The sequence below is a fragment of the Caenorhabditis elegans genome, chromosome III, assembly GCF_000002985.6.
Source record: "Caenorhabditis elegans chromosome III".
Lineage (NCBI taxonomy): Eukaryota > Metazoa > Nematoda > Chromadorea > Rhabditida > Rhabditidae > Caenorhabditis > Caenorhabditis elegans.
In genome coordinates this window covers 12,488,606-12,504,488 of record NC_003281.10, presented here as the reverse complement: position 1 = coordinate 12,504,488, position 15,883 = coordinate 12,488,606, and the positions used below count along the sequence as shown (strand labels likewise).

At 36.3% G+C, this 15,883-nt stretch overlaps 5 protein-coding genes and 2 non-coding genes across 8 annotated transcripts in view; 3 read left to right on the top strand and 4 right to left on the bottom strand.

Annotated features, from left to right (window-relative positions):
* The window catches only part of sql-1 (GRIP domain-containing protein), a 28,496-nt gene extending 23,564 nt beyond the window's left edge, over nucleotides 1–4,932 (bottom strand). Inside the window, exons 1-3 of one of the 2 annotated variants that reach the window (NR_052807.1) lie at nucleotides 4,801–4,926; nucleotides 4,503–4,691; nucleotides 3,156–3,455 (exon numbers count right to left, since the gene is read on the bottom strand). Coding sequence is in view for 1 of the 2 variants with exons in the window: in NM_001268245.3 (NP_001255174.1) it covers nucleotides 3,156–3,455; nucleotides 4,503–4,691; nucleotides 4,801–4,926 (615 nt within the window). In the remaining variant the exon portion in view is untranslated. Of the gene's footprint in view, nucleotides 1–3,155; nucleotides 3,456–4,502; nucleotides 4,692–4,800 lie in introns of both variants that reach the window. The other variant, NM_001268245.3, reaches the window with a different exon arrangement.
* Nucleotides 4,933–5,141: 209 nt separating this feature from the next.
* On the bottom strand, nucleotides 5,142–7,951 carry herd-1 (Edg1 TPR repeats region domain-containing protein). Its single transcript, NM_067232.8, has 7 exons — nucleotides 7,862–7,951; nucleotides 7,705–7,817; nucleotides 7,385–7,655; nucleotides 6,093–7,337; nucleotides 5,834–6,020; nucleotides 5,555–5,776; nucleotides 5,142–5,501 (listed from the first exon to the last, which is right to left on the bottom strand). The coding sequence occupies exons 1-7, from the start codon at nucleotides 7,943–7,945 to the stop codon at nucleotides 5,467–5,469; spliced, it is 2,157 nt and encodes a 718-aa protein (NP_499633.1). The 5' UTR covers nucleotides 7,946–7,951; the 3' UTR covers nucleotides 5,142–5,466.
* A 106-nt stretch (nucleotides 7,952–8,057) lies between these two features.
* On the bottom strand, nucleotides 8,058–8,403 carry Y111B2A.2 (Mitochondrial cytochrome c oxidase subunit VIc/VIIs domain-containing protein). The gene is made up of 2 exons (NM_001392217.2): nucleotides 8,265–8,403; nucleotides 8,058–8,219 (listed from the first exon to the last, which is right to left on the bottom strand). The coding sequence occupies exons 1-2, from the start codon at nucleotides 8,399–8,401 to the stop codon at nucleotides 8,096–8,098; spliced, it is 261 nt and encodes an 86-aa protein (NP_001379273.1). The 5' UTR covers nucleotides 8,402–8,403; the 3' UTR covers nucleotides 8,058–8,095.
* Nucleotides 8,404–8,844: 441 nt separating this feature from the next.
* On the top strand, nucleotides 8,845–11,694 carry Y111B2A.1 (Protein kinase domain-containing protein). The gene is made up of 6 exons (NM_067230.4): nucleotides 8,845–8,998; nucleotides 9,059–9,123; nucleotides 9,173–9,253; nucleotides 9,320–9,975; nucleotides 11,302–11,383; nucleotides 11,440–11,694. Exons 1-6 carry the CDS (start codon nucleotides 8,851–8,853, stop codon nucleotides 11,563–11,565), a joined length of 1,158 nt encoding a protein of 385 aa, NP_499631.2. The 5' UTR covers nucleotides 8,845–8,850; the 3' UTR covers nucleotides 11,566–11,694.
* A 710-nt stretch (nucleotides 11,695–12,404) lies between these two features.
* Nucleotides 12,405–15,810, top strand: Y49E10.25 (Fungal lipase-type domain-containing protein; the record flags this gene model as incomplete). The annotated part of the gene is made up of 6 exons (NM_067229.2): nucleotides 12,405–12,572; nucleotides 13,070–13,191; nucleotides 13,493–13,557; nucleotides 13,812–14,010; nucleotides 14,381–14,516; nucleotides 15,400–15,810. The coding sequence occupies 6 exons, from the start codon at nucleotides 12,405–12,407 to the stop codon at nucleotides 15,808–15,810; spliced, it is 1,101 nt and encodes a 366-aa protein (NP_499630.2).
* Nucleotides 15,061–15,162, bottom strand: Y49E10.35. The gene has a single exon (NR_052805.1). It is a non-coding gene; the product is annotated as an Unclassified non-coding RNA Y49E10.35 (non-coding RNA).
* Nucleotides 15,061–15,162, top strand: Y49E10.31. Its single transcript, NR_052806.1, has one exon. It is a non-coding gene; the product is annotated as an Unclassified non-coding RNA Y49E10.31 (non-coding RNA).
* Nucleotides 15,811–15,883: the final 73 nt, after the last annotated feature.

Below are 15,883 nucleotides of genomic sequence, written 5' to 3'. Positions count from 1 at the left end.
ATGCTGAGACTACTTGATTTTCATAACGAGACCGCTGAAAAAGTTTTGAGGTTTCCAAAATTCAACTTTTTTGGTGAAAAAGTCGAGATTTTCGCACAAAAAGTTGAATTTTGAAAACCTCAAAACTTTTTCAGCGGTCTCGTTATGAAAATCAGGTAATTTCAGCATCTAAGCATCATATGTATCATGTTTCAGAAAAAGTATAGGTTTTGTATTCCCGTAATCCATCATATTGCATTGACCACTTTCACCGCTGCTTGCCCACTGAATACATGATTTTTTTACTTGGAAATTGTTTTAGCATCTGCAAAAAATATTTATTTATCAGTTTTATTAAGAAAAAACGGGAAAAAGCTGTGAAAAACAAAAGAAAACAGGCGGAAAACAAAGCAAGATAAATGGCCGCTGAAACTTGTCGGCCCCTCGGCCATGGCCTAGAAACCACTTTTCCTCGTCCCTCGTGAGGAAAAAGTTGCAGTGTTGAATTTGAAATAGTACCGAAAATCTGGGAAATATTTTTGAACGACTTCAAATTTTCTCCTGATTTCTAATATCTATGTGTAAAACATTCAAAAAAAAATCCCTGATTTTATATTAATTTTTTTTTAATCCGAAAATCCATTGGCTGCCTAGTGTAAAAAATTCAAAATTTAAACGATAAATTTTGCTAATGAAAACAAAAAAAATCTATTTTATAGAAAAGTCACAAGAATTTCAAATTTCAATGTAAAATAAATATTTAAAAATCCGGAAAATCATTGTGAAAATTTGATTTTAAAAAATAGATTTTAAAAATATTCATCCCATACATCCGCACCTGCGGCACGGTTATCACAAGCGTGGCGTCTCTGGTGGCAAAATTTGTCGTTTGTATTTTTTTTTATTTAAAGGTGGGCTAGACTCTGTGGGGAAATTGCTTTAAAACATGCCTTTGGGGTCACAATGACCGAATATCATGATTTAAAAAATTCAAAAAAATTTCACTGATTTTATATGATTTTTTGAAAATTGGAAAAAATAACAGTTTTCCCTTCCCCTAATTCCTATTGGAATTTCCGCCAATTGATTCGTTTGGTAAAGCGCGCTTGCATTATTTTCATTCTTTTTTTTTAATTTATTCTTATTATTCAACTGATTTTCTTTATTTTTTGGAGGTTTTAATCGGAAATTGAAAGAAAAGTTCAAGTAATTCATGAAAAAACCACTGAAAATGATTAAAAATCCGAAAAATACTAATTTCAGGCTCGTCGTCGCCGGATCGCATAGTTTCAGAGTTTTAGACATTTTCAGTGATTTTTCATTCTTTCATTTTCCGATTAAAATCTCCAAAAAATGTAGAAAATCAGTGGAATAATGAGAATAAATAAAATAAATAAATAAAAATAATGTAAGCGCGCTCCAACGAACGAGTTCAATTGGCGGAAATTCAAATAGGAATTAGGGGAAAACTGAGATTTTTTCAATTTTCAAAAAATTAAAATCTAGACTTTAAAAAAAAATTTTTTAATCATGATATTCGGTCATTGTGGGCCCATAGGCGTGTTTTAAAGCAATTTCCCCGCTGAGCGTAGTCCACCTTTAAATATTAGGTCTCCAAATAAGTTCCGGGTCAAAAATCATAACTTTGTTCGCTGTGTATCGATTTTTATGAAACTTTGGGAATTTATGTTATCAACGATGATCTTTCATTTGACAATAGTCACAAAATTTTTTGGCCGTCCGAAGTGCCCTAACTCGGAGCCAATTTTTTCAGGCATTTTTCAGATCTCGGTTCTTTTCAGGTTTCAATTGAGGTTTGTGTGCGGATTTTGCTTAGTTTAGTACACAATGTAAGAAAACAAAAAAAAGTTTGGAAAAAAATCCGTCCAAAAAAATTTTTTTTTGTCGGTCGTCAAGAAATCTTCAAAACATTTTTTTTCGAAAATTCTCGATTTTTTATACAAAAATGATGTAACCATGTGCAAACTATTTTTACACATACAAAACATTTGAGTATGAAATTTGGATCTCGAGAAATACTCCAAAAACTCGAAAATTTTTCGAAAAAGCTGTGTTTTCTGTTATTGGTTTAGTGTGACGCAATAAATTGAAATGTTTTGTATGTGTAAAAATAGTTTGCACATGGTTACATCATTTTTGTATAAAAAATCGAGAATTTTCGAAAAAAAATTTTTTGAAGATTTCTTGACGACCGACAAAAAAAATTTTTTTGGACGGATTTTTTTCCAAACTTTTTTTTTGTTTTCTTACATTGTGTTTTAAACAAAGCAAAATCCGCACACAAACCTCAATTGAAACCTGAAAAGAACCGAGATCAGAAAAATGCCTGAAAAAATTGGCTCCGAGTTAGGGCACTTGGGGTGGTCAAAAACTTTTGTGACTATTGTCAAATGAAAGATCATGGTTGATAACATAAATTCCCACAGTTTCATAAAAATCGATACACAGCGAACAAAGTTATGATTTTTGACCCGGAACTTATTTGGAGACCTAATAAAAAAAATACAAACGACCAATTTTGCCACCAGAGACGCCACGCTTGTGATAACCGTGTGTATGGGATGAATATTTTTAAAATCTATTTTTTTAAATCAAATTTTCACAATGATTTTCCGGATTTTTAAATATTTATTTTACATTGAAATTTGAAATTCTTGTGACTTTTCTAAAAAAATAAATTTTTTTTCTTTTCATTAGCAAAATTTATCGCCTAAATTTTGAATTTTTTACACTAGGTAGCCAATAAACTTTCGGATTAAAAAAAATTAATATAAAATCAGGGAATTTTTTTTTTTGAATTTTTTCACATCGATATTCAGAATCCGGAGAATAATTAGGGTATAAATATAGAAAAATTCCGTTAATTTTGACAATTTTTTTTTTTTAATTTTTTCACATCGATATTCAGAATCCGGAGAATAATTAGGGTATAAATATAGAAAAATTCCGTTAATTTTGACAATTTTTTTTAAAATTTTTTTTTTCAACCGAAAAGCGAAAATAATTTGTTTTTTGTTTTTTTTTTGGCCTAAAAATCACAAAATCACAAAAAAAAAACAATTTTTTAATTTAAAAAAGAGCATTTTTCAGCCAAATTCACAATTTCTTCTCGATGATTTTTCTCTCTTTTTCCGCCGCCAAAATTCCATCCTCACCTGCATTGCGGCAATCTTTTCCTCATACATTTCTCTCATTTCAAGTACATTTTCAGCGTGTGACTCGACAAGTGACTGAATTTCGTGCTCTTTCTGTTGCCGGAGAGCTTCGATTCGTTTTTCTAACTCTGATAATTTGATCATTTCTTCTTCTTCTTTTTCACCGCCGCCGCCGCCGTCTCCAGATTTCTCTTCAGCAAGTGATTTCCAGTGTGAAACTTGCTTTTTGAGCTCACAAATCTGATCAATATCTGATGTAGACTCATTCCAGCCGGATTCTTGGAGTTGCTCCATTTGGGTCTGCAAAAATTGTTGGGGATTTTTTAACAAAAAAGCAGCGTCGCCGCACAGAAAAATAGGCGGAGCCTAATTCGCAAGCCTGCGGCACGATTTTTTTTTCAAATTACGGTTTTATTGTTAGAAAAAGAATCAATTTTCAAAAATCAGTGAAAAACCCGTGCCGCAGAGTTGCGAAATTAGGCTCCGCCTTTTTTCTGTGCGGCGCCGCTTTTTTTTGCAAAATTAACGGGAAAATATGAGAAAATTATTTTAAAAATTGAAAACTACATTTTGAATCGATAGGCACTTTTTAAGCTTAGAAAATGAATTTTTCGGAATTTTTTAACGAAAAAGCAGCGTCGCCGCACAGAAAAATAGGCGGAGCTTAATTTTGCAAGCTTGCGGCGCGGTTTTTCCTCATTTTTATTGATTTTTTTCGAACTTCGTTTTTATTGCTAGAAAAAATATAAATGTTTAAAAAAATGTTTAAAAATCAGTGGAAAGCCCGTGCCGCAGAATTGCAAAATTAGGCTCCACCTTTTTTCTGTGCGGCGCCGCTTTTATTTGCAAAATTAACGGAAAAAAATGAGAAAAAAATGATTTTAAAAATTAAAAACAGCAATTTTGAATCAAAAATTAATGTAGAAACATGGAAAATATGTATTTTCGTTGAAAAATTTCGAAAATTACCTCAAAAAGTGGCCTGAACGATGCCGTTTGCAGAATAAAAGTACTTTTAGTCACTTTTTAAGGGAATTCTCGAATTTTTCATTAATTTTCAACTCTAAAAGCTGGCTGCAAGACGGAAAAATAAGTTTTATTGGCCAAAATTTTTAAATATAAGAAAAAAAGAGCTTCTTTTTCGATTTTTTGCGCCAAAATTTATCAATTTTCGCTATTTTTTGGGCAATTTGGAGCTAAAAAAAATACTTTTTTCTCCAAAATTTTTCAATTTTAACTATTTTTCTTCAATATTCGATTTTTTCGGGTAATTTGTTTCCAATTTTAGCTATTTTTTGGGTAATTTTGTGCAAAAAAACGCGAAATTTTCCATTTTTTCAGGTGCACCTTCAACTTTTTAATCTCATCATCTCTCTGCTTAACCATTCCGTTGAATTTCGCCCCAATCGCGTCCATTTCGACATGAGCATCATACAGCTGCTGCTCCAAATGGCTCTTTTCGTTTCCAAGAAGTTCGACACGCGAAGTTTCGATTGCAAGTTGCTTTTCGGCTTCAGCTGCCTTTTTTTTAGCTACCTGGAAGTTTTTTTTGGTTTAAAAAATTGATTTTTTATTTAAAATTCGAGTTTTTTAACTGAATTTTTCCAATTTTTAACAATTTTAACTTAAAATTAATAATTCTCACAATAATCTCTCCATCAGGATCTTGAACTTCTTCTGTGGCCTCTGCCAACACATCATTCGCCTCATTTAGCACTTCATTTGCCAAATCTGTTAATTGTCCTTGAATATTTCGTAACCATCCGCTCATTACTGGAAAAAAGCAACGTTTTTTTCTCAAAAATCAATAAAATCAAGGGATAAATATCGCATTAAAAGTGGATCTTTTCTTCAGGTTTCTCTCCTATCGCGTGTCGTGTGTGAAAACACGTGAATTGACGCGCAATTGCACACTCTAACAATATTCACAAAAGTTTCAGAACATATTTCTAAATAAATACCAGAGGCCAAATCTTGTCGTTTTTTTTTAATTTAAAAAATTCATTGAAAAGGAAATGGCCTCATGGAGCACCATTGAGTTAAAATGTTCACGTTGAGGAAGAAACCTCAACGTTAACATATTCCTAGGAAAAAATCGGGAAAAATTATTTAAAAAATTCCGAGGGTAATTATTTAAAAAATTCCGAGGGTAACAACAAAAAGAATACGGTGACTTAGGGCCACAACTCAGTGAAAAAGGGGTAAAACCATGCGAAATACATTTTACAACAAAAATCAGGAACGAAAAATTGAAAACAAAAGAACAAAAATAAAATGAACGTTTTAAACATTCCAGGGGCGATCAGTCGGCTTAACGGAACCCGTTCGTAGAGCTGCCATGCGCTCCTACAAAAATTATAATTAAAACAAAACATATTGGCTTTCTTTTAAAAACATACTTGATGTGGACGAGTTCATGCGAGATCCGCCAAAAAATGGACGATTGCCTGGGGACGCTGGTCGGGTCCAGTGGTCCATATTTCTCTCGCTTTCCGCCCACAAATTGCGATGAAGTTGAGCCATTTCCAAAGATTTGGTTAATGCAACTTGCTTGCGAACTTCACGTTCATGTCGTGCAGAGTTACGAGATCCATTGATTTCATTTGGTTTATAACGGTATTCTGCAAGAAATCAGAATTATTTACGAAATAATCGATAATTTAGTATCATTTTCCTACCAGTTGGCGGCCAGCGTTCCATAGATGTTTTGTCTGGAATGATGACCAGAGGCTGAATGATTTCCGATTTCTTTAAATCCTGAGTGCATCTTGGTCCAGTGTCCTCATATTTTTCTGTTGGAATGACCTCAATGAGCGAAGAAGCGATACGGTCGTGGTCCGATTCCGACGAGCTTGGAGCGAAAACCTGGAAATATAGAAATTCAGAAATGGCCGATTTTCAGAAATTAATTTTATTGAAAAATCAAAAAAAAATTACCTCCAAAATCTTCGCACAAATCTCTCTGATACGCTGTGGGCCGGCTTTTGCGATCTCGAAGTTCTCCTCAAACGCCTTCTTCATAACTTTCTCCAGCTGTTCCGTGGATTCAAACGTGACTGAGCTGTGACACATGAGCTCGTTGGCGCACGAGACGTCGAACACTCCCATCGTGATGATATAATCGAGGTATTCCGTGAGAACTTCGAGTGGATCTTCAAAAACTGAGATGTTTTGATCAGTTTCCAGTGGGATTTCCTCGAATATCTCTGCGACCAACGCGGATTTACAGCTTTTCTCATCTTCTACAGTTTCTGCTGACATTGGGCTCAGATTCAGCTCATTCATCTTCAAATTATCAACAGCGGTGCCTGATTTATCGCCAATCGATATCGCCGTCTTCACTGAAGATTGAGATGATGGAGACGAGCATCGTTCTGCGTCTCCTTTATTGTCCGATTGACCAAAAATTCCGCTTCTTTCGTCGAATGTCTCCTCAATTGCTCCATTGACTGCTTTGTAGATCGCTGATGGAATGCGTCGCTTCTCAACTTCCAGTGACTTGAACCACGTTGAACATGCGAATTCTACGGGCCACGGGAATTTTCTCAAAACCTCAGAAGTCAAGTAGCTCTTCGCTTCATCATCGAATGGCTGCTTCATGGATTGACCAATCGCCTTGAGAATCATTTTACAGTTTTCAATGACTGTATTCGAAACGTTCGCGTCATCAATAGTGTTGAGCAAGAAACAAATGATCGAGGGAGTCAAGAGAACTTTGTCAGCTGGCTTAGATCTCGCCGACGTGGCATACTCCAAATTATCGAAGTTTTCGACAATTTTTGCAGCAATCTCGCTCAAAACCTCCACCGATATCATGGGAATTCTGTTCTCTGTGTAGAGTTCGCAAAGCACCACATCCAGAAGTGCCCATGCGGACATCAACGCGGGTTCCTTTCCTGAGCATATGACTCTTGCGAGTTGTTCCAAATTGCGCCACTCTTCGTTACTAGTATCCACCCAACGCTTATTGAGGATCAATCTGCGGAAAACGAGAGCCATGAGTGATTCAACTCGATCGGTTTCGTATTCCGTGTGATACATTTTCAACCGACGATCGAAGAACAATTGTGGCACTTTTTGGCACACTTCTATGCAAATTCCGGCGATGTCGAAGTTCTTGAGGCATTGAGTGAACATTTCCATAAGAGTGGTGGCTGGTGAGTAGAGCAGGTGCCAGCGGAGCTGAAATATCGATATGAACCGTGATTCGAAAATAATTATATTTTTACCTCTTCCTGAAAATCATCGTCGACTTCTTTTGGATTTTTGGAAATTTCATCCAATAGGCTCGCAACTTTCTCCCTGAATCTGGGTACGAGCGTTTCGAAGTATGGCGTATAATCAATTTCGTGAAATTGCCATTCCTTCACGAATTCCTCCTGGAAGAACTGCTTGCTCGGCTCCGTCAGCATACTGTAGAGTTTCCGCATGAGGAGGATGTAGTCTTTGCTCAGTCCGACGTCCTTTTGAGTGATTCCTGCTTGGAAATACTGCGTCGCGCTGAAAATTTGTATAAATGAGGGTACTGAAGGTGACATTATTCACATACTCCAGAGAAAGGTTGGAGGTGTAGAAATCGTAGATGAGGAAGTTGGATGATCTGTCCAAAAACTGTTGAACTCTGATCTTGCTCACGTCGTAGTTTCTGTAGCTGTAGAAAATCTGAAAAAAATAAATATTTATAAGTTAAACACTTGGAAACTCACAGCCTCCAGCTCCTGCACCCATTCCTTGTTCATATCAAGAGTCTTCTTATCGGGCAGTTCACTCGAACTCTTATTCTCAGCCATTATTATCTGTAAAGGGAGGTTTTCGTTGTTACAAAATGGTTTTAAAAAAAGGAAGATATGCATGTGGTATAAAACACAATGTAAATACTGATCAAGAATGAAAGAAAACAAGACATAATAGTGCTTTGTTATAAGCAATTCATCGAAAATTTAGTGCTCGGCAACAGCTTTTCCTTTCTCCTCGTACAATTTCGCCAATTCCTTCGGACAAGTATGCATGTATCCCTTGTTAGCAGCGCAAATCTCCTTCATTCTAGTGTACGGATCGTAGTTTCTGCAAGTTTTCGTTGAGACAAACTTGTGCGAGGATCAGACTGACGCGAAAAATTCTTCATATTTGTTGTGACGTGGCCAGACGTAAAATGCGTTGAAGGCGGCAGTCGAGACGACAGCGACAGCCAGTGAAACGTAAATTCCGCGTTTTCCATATGATTGGAGCATGTTTCGGGTAGCCATGGCTGAAAAACGGGAATTATTAGGAAAAATAAAGTTTTTGTATCAAGAATATTGATAATTTAAAATATTTCGTGCAAAAAAAATGGTGAAAATCGATGGAAAACGAACAAACTTTGAAGGAAATAGGACAAAAATGAAAAAAAAACTTTTAGGATTATGAATTCACGCAATTGCGCAATGCGGCCGCCCGTGGACTACGGTAGTTGTGGAGTGTATGCAGCGTGTTTGCGGACTTGCGTACCGTAACCGGCACTTAAAAGTTTTTTTTTTTTTTTAATATAAGAAATTTAAATTTCAACCTTTTTCTTTGGTTTTTCAATTGATTTTCTTACATTTTACGAGAAAAAATACCTAAAAATATTCCAAATTCAATGCAAATGTGACCTGTTATTTCTATTGTTCCTATTCGACTCACTACTAATTTTGCCTAACTTGGCCTAAAATTTCAGATGAAACGTGCGAGCACCTGTCTCCAACACCACTCCTTACCGGCTAAAAAAGCCTATTCAAGCTGTGGTGAGAAGCTCGAATTCAGACGATTTGTCGACTTTCATGGCACAACTGACAAATCATTTCGCACGAATTGGGGAACCGATCGTAAGTTGTTTTAAAACTTTTAAAAACGTTATCTTTTTAAGAAATTAATTGAATTTTCAGTTGAAAATGTGTCGGTTCTTGGCGAAGGAGTTTTTGGCACAGTTTTTGAGGTTGCTGATGCTGAGGTTTTTTTGTTTTAAAATTGTGCTTTAAATTTTAAATCTAATATTTTAGAAGAAGAAGAAATTTGCGCTGAAGCTCTTCAAAGCAGGACACACACAGTTTGGATGCGAAGACTGGGTTCGCGAAAGTGAGGTATTTAAATAATCTATAATTTTTTTTCCCCCCATTTTTCAGCTTTCAATCCCCAATTATTTACAGATAATGAAATCTGTCGCCGCTGCTCACCACCCGAATTTGATCAAACTCGTGAAAAGTGGAAAAATGGCTTCAGTTCCAGAAGGATATCTCCGAATTGCTATTCTGATGGAATTGAGAGGAAAATCGTTATTCAGCGTTATGGATTCAACAAAGTCGGAGGTGCCGAACAAGGAAATCTCGTTCCCAATTGCAACGATTCGAGAAATTGGAGCACAGATTTTGTCCGCTATGAAGAAGCTGGAAAAAATGGAAATTGTGCATTTGGATTTAAAGCCAGAGAATATCTGCTTCACTTCCACGTGTACCTTCACCACGGAAATTAGGAAAGATGTGTGCTATATTTCACCTAGCGAGGAGCTCAATGTGTGTATTATCGATTTCGGAAATGCTCGAAAGAGCAACCAGGAGGATTTGAAATCATCGGAAGTTGTGCAGACACAAAACTACAGAGCACCGGAGATCTTCATGGGACTCCCTTTTTCGACGAGATCCGATGTCTGGTCATTCGGATGTATTCTCAGTGAATTGTACACTGGAGAATTGCTTTTCTACGGAAATGACGAGCACGATACGGAGCAGCTTCAGTTTGAGCTGATGCAATTGATTCTTCAACAAGCTCCGTCTTATTTAATGATGAGAAAAGCAGCTGAAAACAAGTAATTAATAATTTAACTACATAGAAAATATACTTACATGTGGAGTAGCGCCAGTGGGGAAATTGCTTTAAAGGTGGTTGTAGTCGAATTTTTTTATTTCTTTATTAGACTCAAAATGGTCTGAAAACACCGAATTTCTTGATGAAACTTCTTGAAAACTTTTTAAAAAAAAGTTATGTCCTCTTGAAAAATGGCCTAAAATTAGTGAAAATTTGAAATTTGACCGACTTATCATTGTCGCAGCGGCTGGAAACAATTTTTTTTTTTGAAATTGTCGTCTAATTTTGGTTATAGATATTAATTATCTTGCGTTTTCAGTTTTATTAAGTTATTTAAAAGTCGATGGACGAACGCAAGATAATCGACCTGTATACCCAAAATTAGACGACAATTTCAAAAAAAAATTGTTTCCAGCCGCCGCGACAATGATAAGTTGGTCAAATTTCAAATTTTCACTAATTTTAGGCCATTTTTCAAGAGGCCATAACTTTTTTTTGAAAAGTCTTCAGGAAGTTTCATCAAGAAATTCGGTGTTTTCAGACAATTTTGAGTCTAATAAAGAAATAAAAAAATTCGACTACACCACCTTTAAAACTAGCCTATGGTACCACAATGACCGAATATCATGATAAAAAAAATTCAAAAAATTTTTCTAAATTTTATATGATTTTTTGAAAATAAAAAATCTGTTTGTGTCAAATTCCTATTTGAATTTCCGCCAATTGGATTTGTTCGATGGAGCGCTTGCACGTTTTTAAATGTATTTATTTTATTTTTTGTTATTTCCCACCGATTTTTAATGTTTTCGGTGTATTTTTGTTTGAATTTTAGAGGAAAGTCAAAATTAATTCAAATTTTCGATTAAAAAACACGCTTACAGGCGTAAATCAGTGAAATTAATTAATTAAGGTCCGAAATCGTTTAAAAGCGTCACTTTTTCATTTTTACGCCTGTAAGCGTGTTTTTTAATCGAAAATTTGCAATTATTTTGACTTTTTCTCTAAAATTCAAGCAAAAATACACCGAAAACATTAAAAATCGATGGAAAATAACAAAAAATAAAATAAATAAATTTAAAATCGTGCAAGCGCGCTCCATCGAACAAATCCAATTGGCGGTAATTCAAAGAGGAATTAGGCAAAAACTGAGATTTTTTTCAATTTTCACAAAATCGTATAAAATTTAGAAAATTTGTTTGAATTTTTTTATCATGATATTCGGTCATTGTGGTACCATAGGCGTGTTTTAAAGCAATTTTCCCACACAGAGTGTAGTCCGCCTTTAACTAGAAAATAAGTTTAATAATTTAATAATTTTTTTTTTCAGGAAAAAAATGATTTGCATCGATGGCAATGTCTACATGAAGAAGAGAGCAAAATCCTCATTCGACCCGCCACTACCCCTTTATGTAAGCTGACTGTGTAAAATAATGATTTATAAATCCCTAAATCCCTTGAATTTCAGAAGCAACGCCGCCGAAATGATCGTGCCGCCATCCCACTCTTCGAGCTTCTCGAGCGAATTCTCATCTTCGACCCAACAAGGCGTCTCACATTTTCTGAAATTTCTTCGGAAACTTTTTTCAAATAATCATCATATAATTAATTAAATTCTGTATTGCCCACCATGCTTTGTGAATATTTAGTAGTTTTCTGTTTTTTTTTTGTTGTTTTTTGTTCTTCATTTCTGATTTTTTCGAATAAATTTCATTTTTGTTAACACTTTTAATTTTGCAGCGCCGCACGGGAAAAGAGGCGGAGCTTCGTTTCGCAGCCTGCGGCGCATCAGCCGTCGTGTACTCCTCGTGGACAACTTTGAATTGATTTTTTTGAAGTTTTAGTCTAAAATCCTTGATTTTGAATCATTTTTGCTGATTTTTTTTGTGTTTAAACTAATTAGCAAGTAAAAAAAAATTGATAACTTGATATTTTTCACCGGAAACATCATTATTAGCCAGAATTTAGAAATTTATTGGCCAAAATAATGTAAAATCAAGAATTTATGCAAAAAAATCAATTCCTAGTTGTCCACGAGTAGTACACGGCCGCTTTTCTCTGCGGCACAAGCACGGGCTTCTGGCCATTCTCATTTCATTTTTCGCGCTCCATTGACAAGCCGGAAAACGCGTGGGAAAGTCGTGTACTCCACACGGACTAAAATCGAGCCGCGACGCGACACGCAACGCGCCGTAAATCTACACCAGATATGCCCGAGCCAAAATGGCCTAATTCGGCAAACTCTTCCATTTCAAAATATGAGGGAAGCCAGAAGCGTGTGGGCATATCAATTTTGTAATGAAAATCAATTGTTTTTGTTATTATTGGATGATATAATTCTTTTATTTGAACAGATGCACACCTATAAAAACACCTTTAAAAAAACAAAAAAAACTGCAAAAAAAATTTTTTTTTTCAATTAAATAAAATATAATGTCACAGAAAATCCATTTGTCTATTTTTCCACTCCTGATTCTTTGCATTTCTCACGTTATCCCGACAACTCCCGGGTTATGCTCCAGATGTATTCAGCGTGGCGAAGTGTATTGCCCGATGTTCGATCGATGTGGAATTTTGCCGTTTTGCATTAAATGGATCAATGTAAATTTTCAGTTACTATTGTCGATCGATCCGTCAAAAACAGCGCCGCACAAAAAAAAGAGGCGGAGCGTAATTTCGCAACCCTGCGGCACGGTTTTTTTTTTGAAAATAATTCTCGTAAGAAAATAACATTTTTCTGGCCTTCCTTTTTGGATTTTTCGCGCTCCATTGACAAGCCGGACAACGCGTGGGAAAGTCGTGTACTCCACACGGACAAATACATTTAGTTTTACAATCGAGCCGCGACGCAACACGCAACGCAACACGCATGGCCTGGCCTAGTTCGGAAAACTCTTCCATTTCAATTCATGAGGGAAGCTAGAAATCCGTGAAAAAAGATAATAAAACAAGTGGAAACCAAACTTTATCGGAAAAACCGTGCGGCAGGGTTGCGAAAATACGCTCCGCCTTTTTTTCTGTGTGGCGCCGTTTTTTTTTTGCAAAATGATCGATATGAATTTTTGCGTACAATTAGAAATCATTTTTTAAAAATTCAGAAAATCCTAAATTGCCCGGACACCCGGAATGCCAGTGCAGTATATGATGATGAGTTCACAAGACAGAAAATGATGCCATTATCTGCAGCAGCATACTCAGATAATCCGTTGCCGTGTCTGAAGTTTGTAGTTGGCAACAACGGGTCTCGACACGAAAATTGTTTTTGTTAAATTCAGAAAGATGTGTGCTCCTTTAAATAGTGTTTCTCTGGAACGACTTTCAAGCTACAGTACTATTACAAGAGCGCACACATTTTTGAAACAATTGTCGTGTCGAGACCGCGTATATATTTGGATGGGACTCACCGCGATGAAATGTTTACGGTAGCATTTAATTTTTTTTTTTGGGGAATTGCGCGGTGAGACCCATTTTAATGAATCTATGGATCTATAATAACTTTTGAAAAATTCCGTTTTTTGCAGAAAAATCTTCTCAAATAGTAAATTGATCGGCACTTACTCCGTAGAGTGCTCTTATTCAACAGATTGTAAGTTGCGATTTTAAATTGAGATTTTCGTGGCGAGACCTTGGATTCTTTGCACGGGGTTCTGGTCTTCCTTATTGCATTGTTTCGCGCTCCATTGACAAGCCGGACAACGCGTGGAAAAGCCGTGTACTAAAATCTACCCCAGATATGGCCTGGTCTAGTTCGGCAAACTCTTCCATTTCAATTTATGAGGGAAGCCAGAAGGGGTCCCGCAGCGAAAATCTGAAACTGAAAAAAAAAACGAAAATTTTCAGCGATTCCTCAAATAATAATTTCTTGGATTGCATATTTTTTGGACAGTATCAGGTGGGTGGAATATAATCCGCGGCCCATCGTTTTTTCCGAATGTTTTGCGTACATTGGTGTGGATGAAGTGGAAAAACGAATATTTATGGGATTTCGAGGATCTGAAGGAATACTTCAATTATTGGAACAAATGCTGACTTATCACAGGTTCGAATTTTAATTAATTTCCGGGAAAATTGACCTTTTTATTTTTGAAAAAAAATGAACGGGGTTCTGGCCTTCCTCATTGAATTTTTCGCGCTCCATTGACAATCGCCAGTCGGACATAGGAAAGTCGTGTACTCCACACGGAAAAATACATTTAGTTTAACAAGCCGCGACGCGACACGCAACGCGCCGTAAATCTACCCCAGATATGGCCTGGCCTAGTTCGGCAAACTCTTCCATTTAAAATTATGAGGCAAGCCAGAAATCCGTGAAAAATGAAATCCGTGAAATGAAAGGTATTTGGAAATGCTAAATTTCTGAAAAATGATCATTTTTAGTAAAATTCTGGAAAAGTTTCCGAAAATTTCAGAGGTTCTAGACCATTTTACAATAACGGGAAAATTTACGAGTATTTCTACAATGCATTTCATTTGTTATGGGTTGGTGGGCTCGAGCATGGCATTCGGAGAATATTGGCAAATAGGACAGATGATTACGAGTTATGGGTTGGTTTTTTTTTTGCTAAATTTTTATTTCTAAATTTCCTAAATTTCACCTAAATTTCAAACGTTTGATTTTAATTTCCGATAAGCAAAAATCACTATAACACGTGGTGCCAGGCTGTCCCATTACTGTTTGATCTACAAAAAATGCGGGAATTTTTTGCCCAAAAAAAATGTGACGTCAGCACGTTCTTAGCCATGCGAAATCAGTTGACAACTCTGCGTCTCTTCTCCCGCATTTTTTGTAGATCTATGGTAGATCAAACCGAAACGCACTCCAAGGGCACACCCCGCCCCTAACAGTAAGGTCTCGTTAGGTTTTGGCGGCTTTCAATTAGTTTTGTCGATTTCCAAGCATTTTTCTTCTTTTCTGTTATGCTTTTTCCGAAACTAATGAAATAAAATTTATTTAAAAAATTTTTAAAATTATTTTTTAAAAATAATTTCGGCGTAATCATCACTGTTCAAACATAGCAAAAAATGACAAAAAAAAAATTGAAAACGGGTTAAATTTGCAAAAATTAAAAAAAAACGTTTGATATCGCGGTTTAGGCTTAGGCTTAGGCTTAGGCTTAGGCTTAAGCATAGGCTTAGAGTTAGGCTTAGTGTTATGCTTAGGCTTAGGCTTAAGATTAGACCTAGGCTTAGGAAAAAGAAAAAAGAAATTACCAGAAATTTCTAAAAACCCAGAAGAATAAAAAAAATGGGAAATTCCGAGGTCGGACCAAAAAGTCCCATAAAAACGGCGTGAGGCGGGCAGGTTTCAGGCAGGCCCTGAAACCGCGCCTGCCTAGCATGGACACCAATAATATCTCTCTGAAGTATGCAGTTAGGTTTGCCGCACAGCCCTTCAACAAAAACCCCCGAAAAAAAAACTATATGCCAGATAACAGGCCTATCACTTGGCGGAGCTCTGGCATCAGTGACGTCATCATACATTGCAAAACTCAATTTATTCCCACCATCCCGCATAAAACTTGTCACCTTCGGTCAGCCACGTGTCGCGGACTACGATCACGCCGCTTGGCACGACGCCACATTTCCCTACTCATTTCGTGTCATCAACTCGAGAGATCCGATTCCACACGTTCCACCGAAAATCGGCCCGATTCCGCTGTTCCATCATGGTACAGAAATATGGTATCCCAAAGAAATGTGGCCATTGTCGAATTATAAAGTGTGCAGTGAGGCGGACGGGGATTACTGTAGCAATCAGATTTTGTTGTATAATATTATCGATCATATCTACTATTTTGGTATTGATGTTGGAGAATTTGGAAAAAATGAATGTCAATGAATATTTGCGTTTTTTTGTATTTGTCTTAAACACCTATCCCTACCTACCTGCCTGCCTGCCCTTCCAGGTGTGT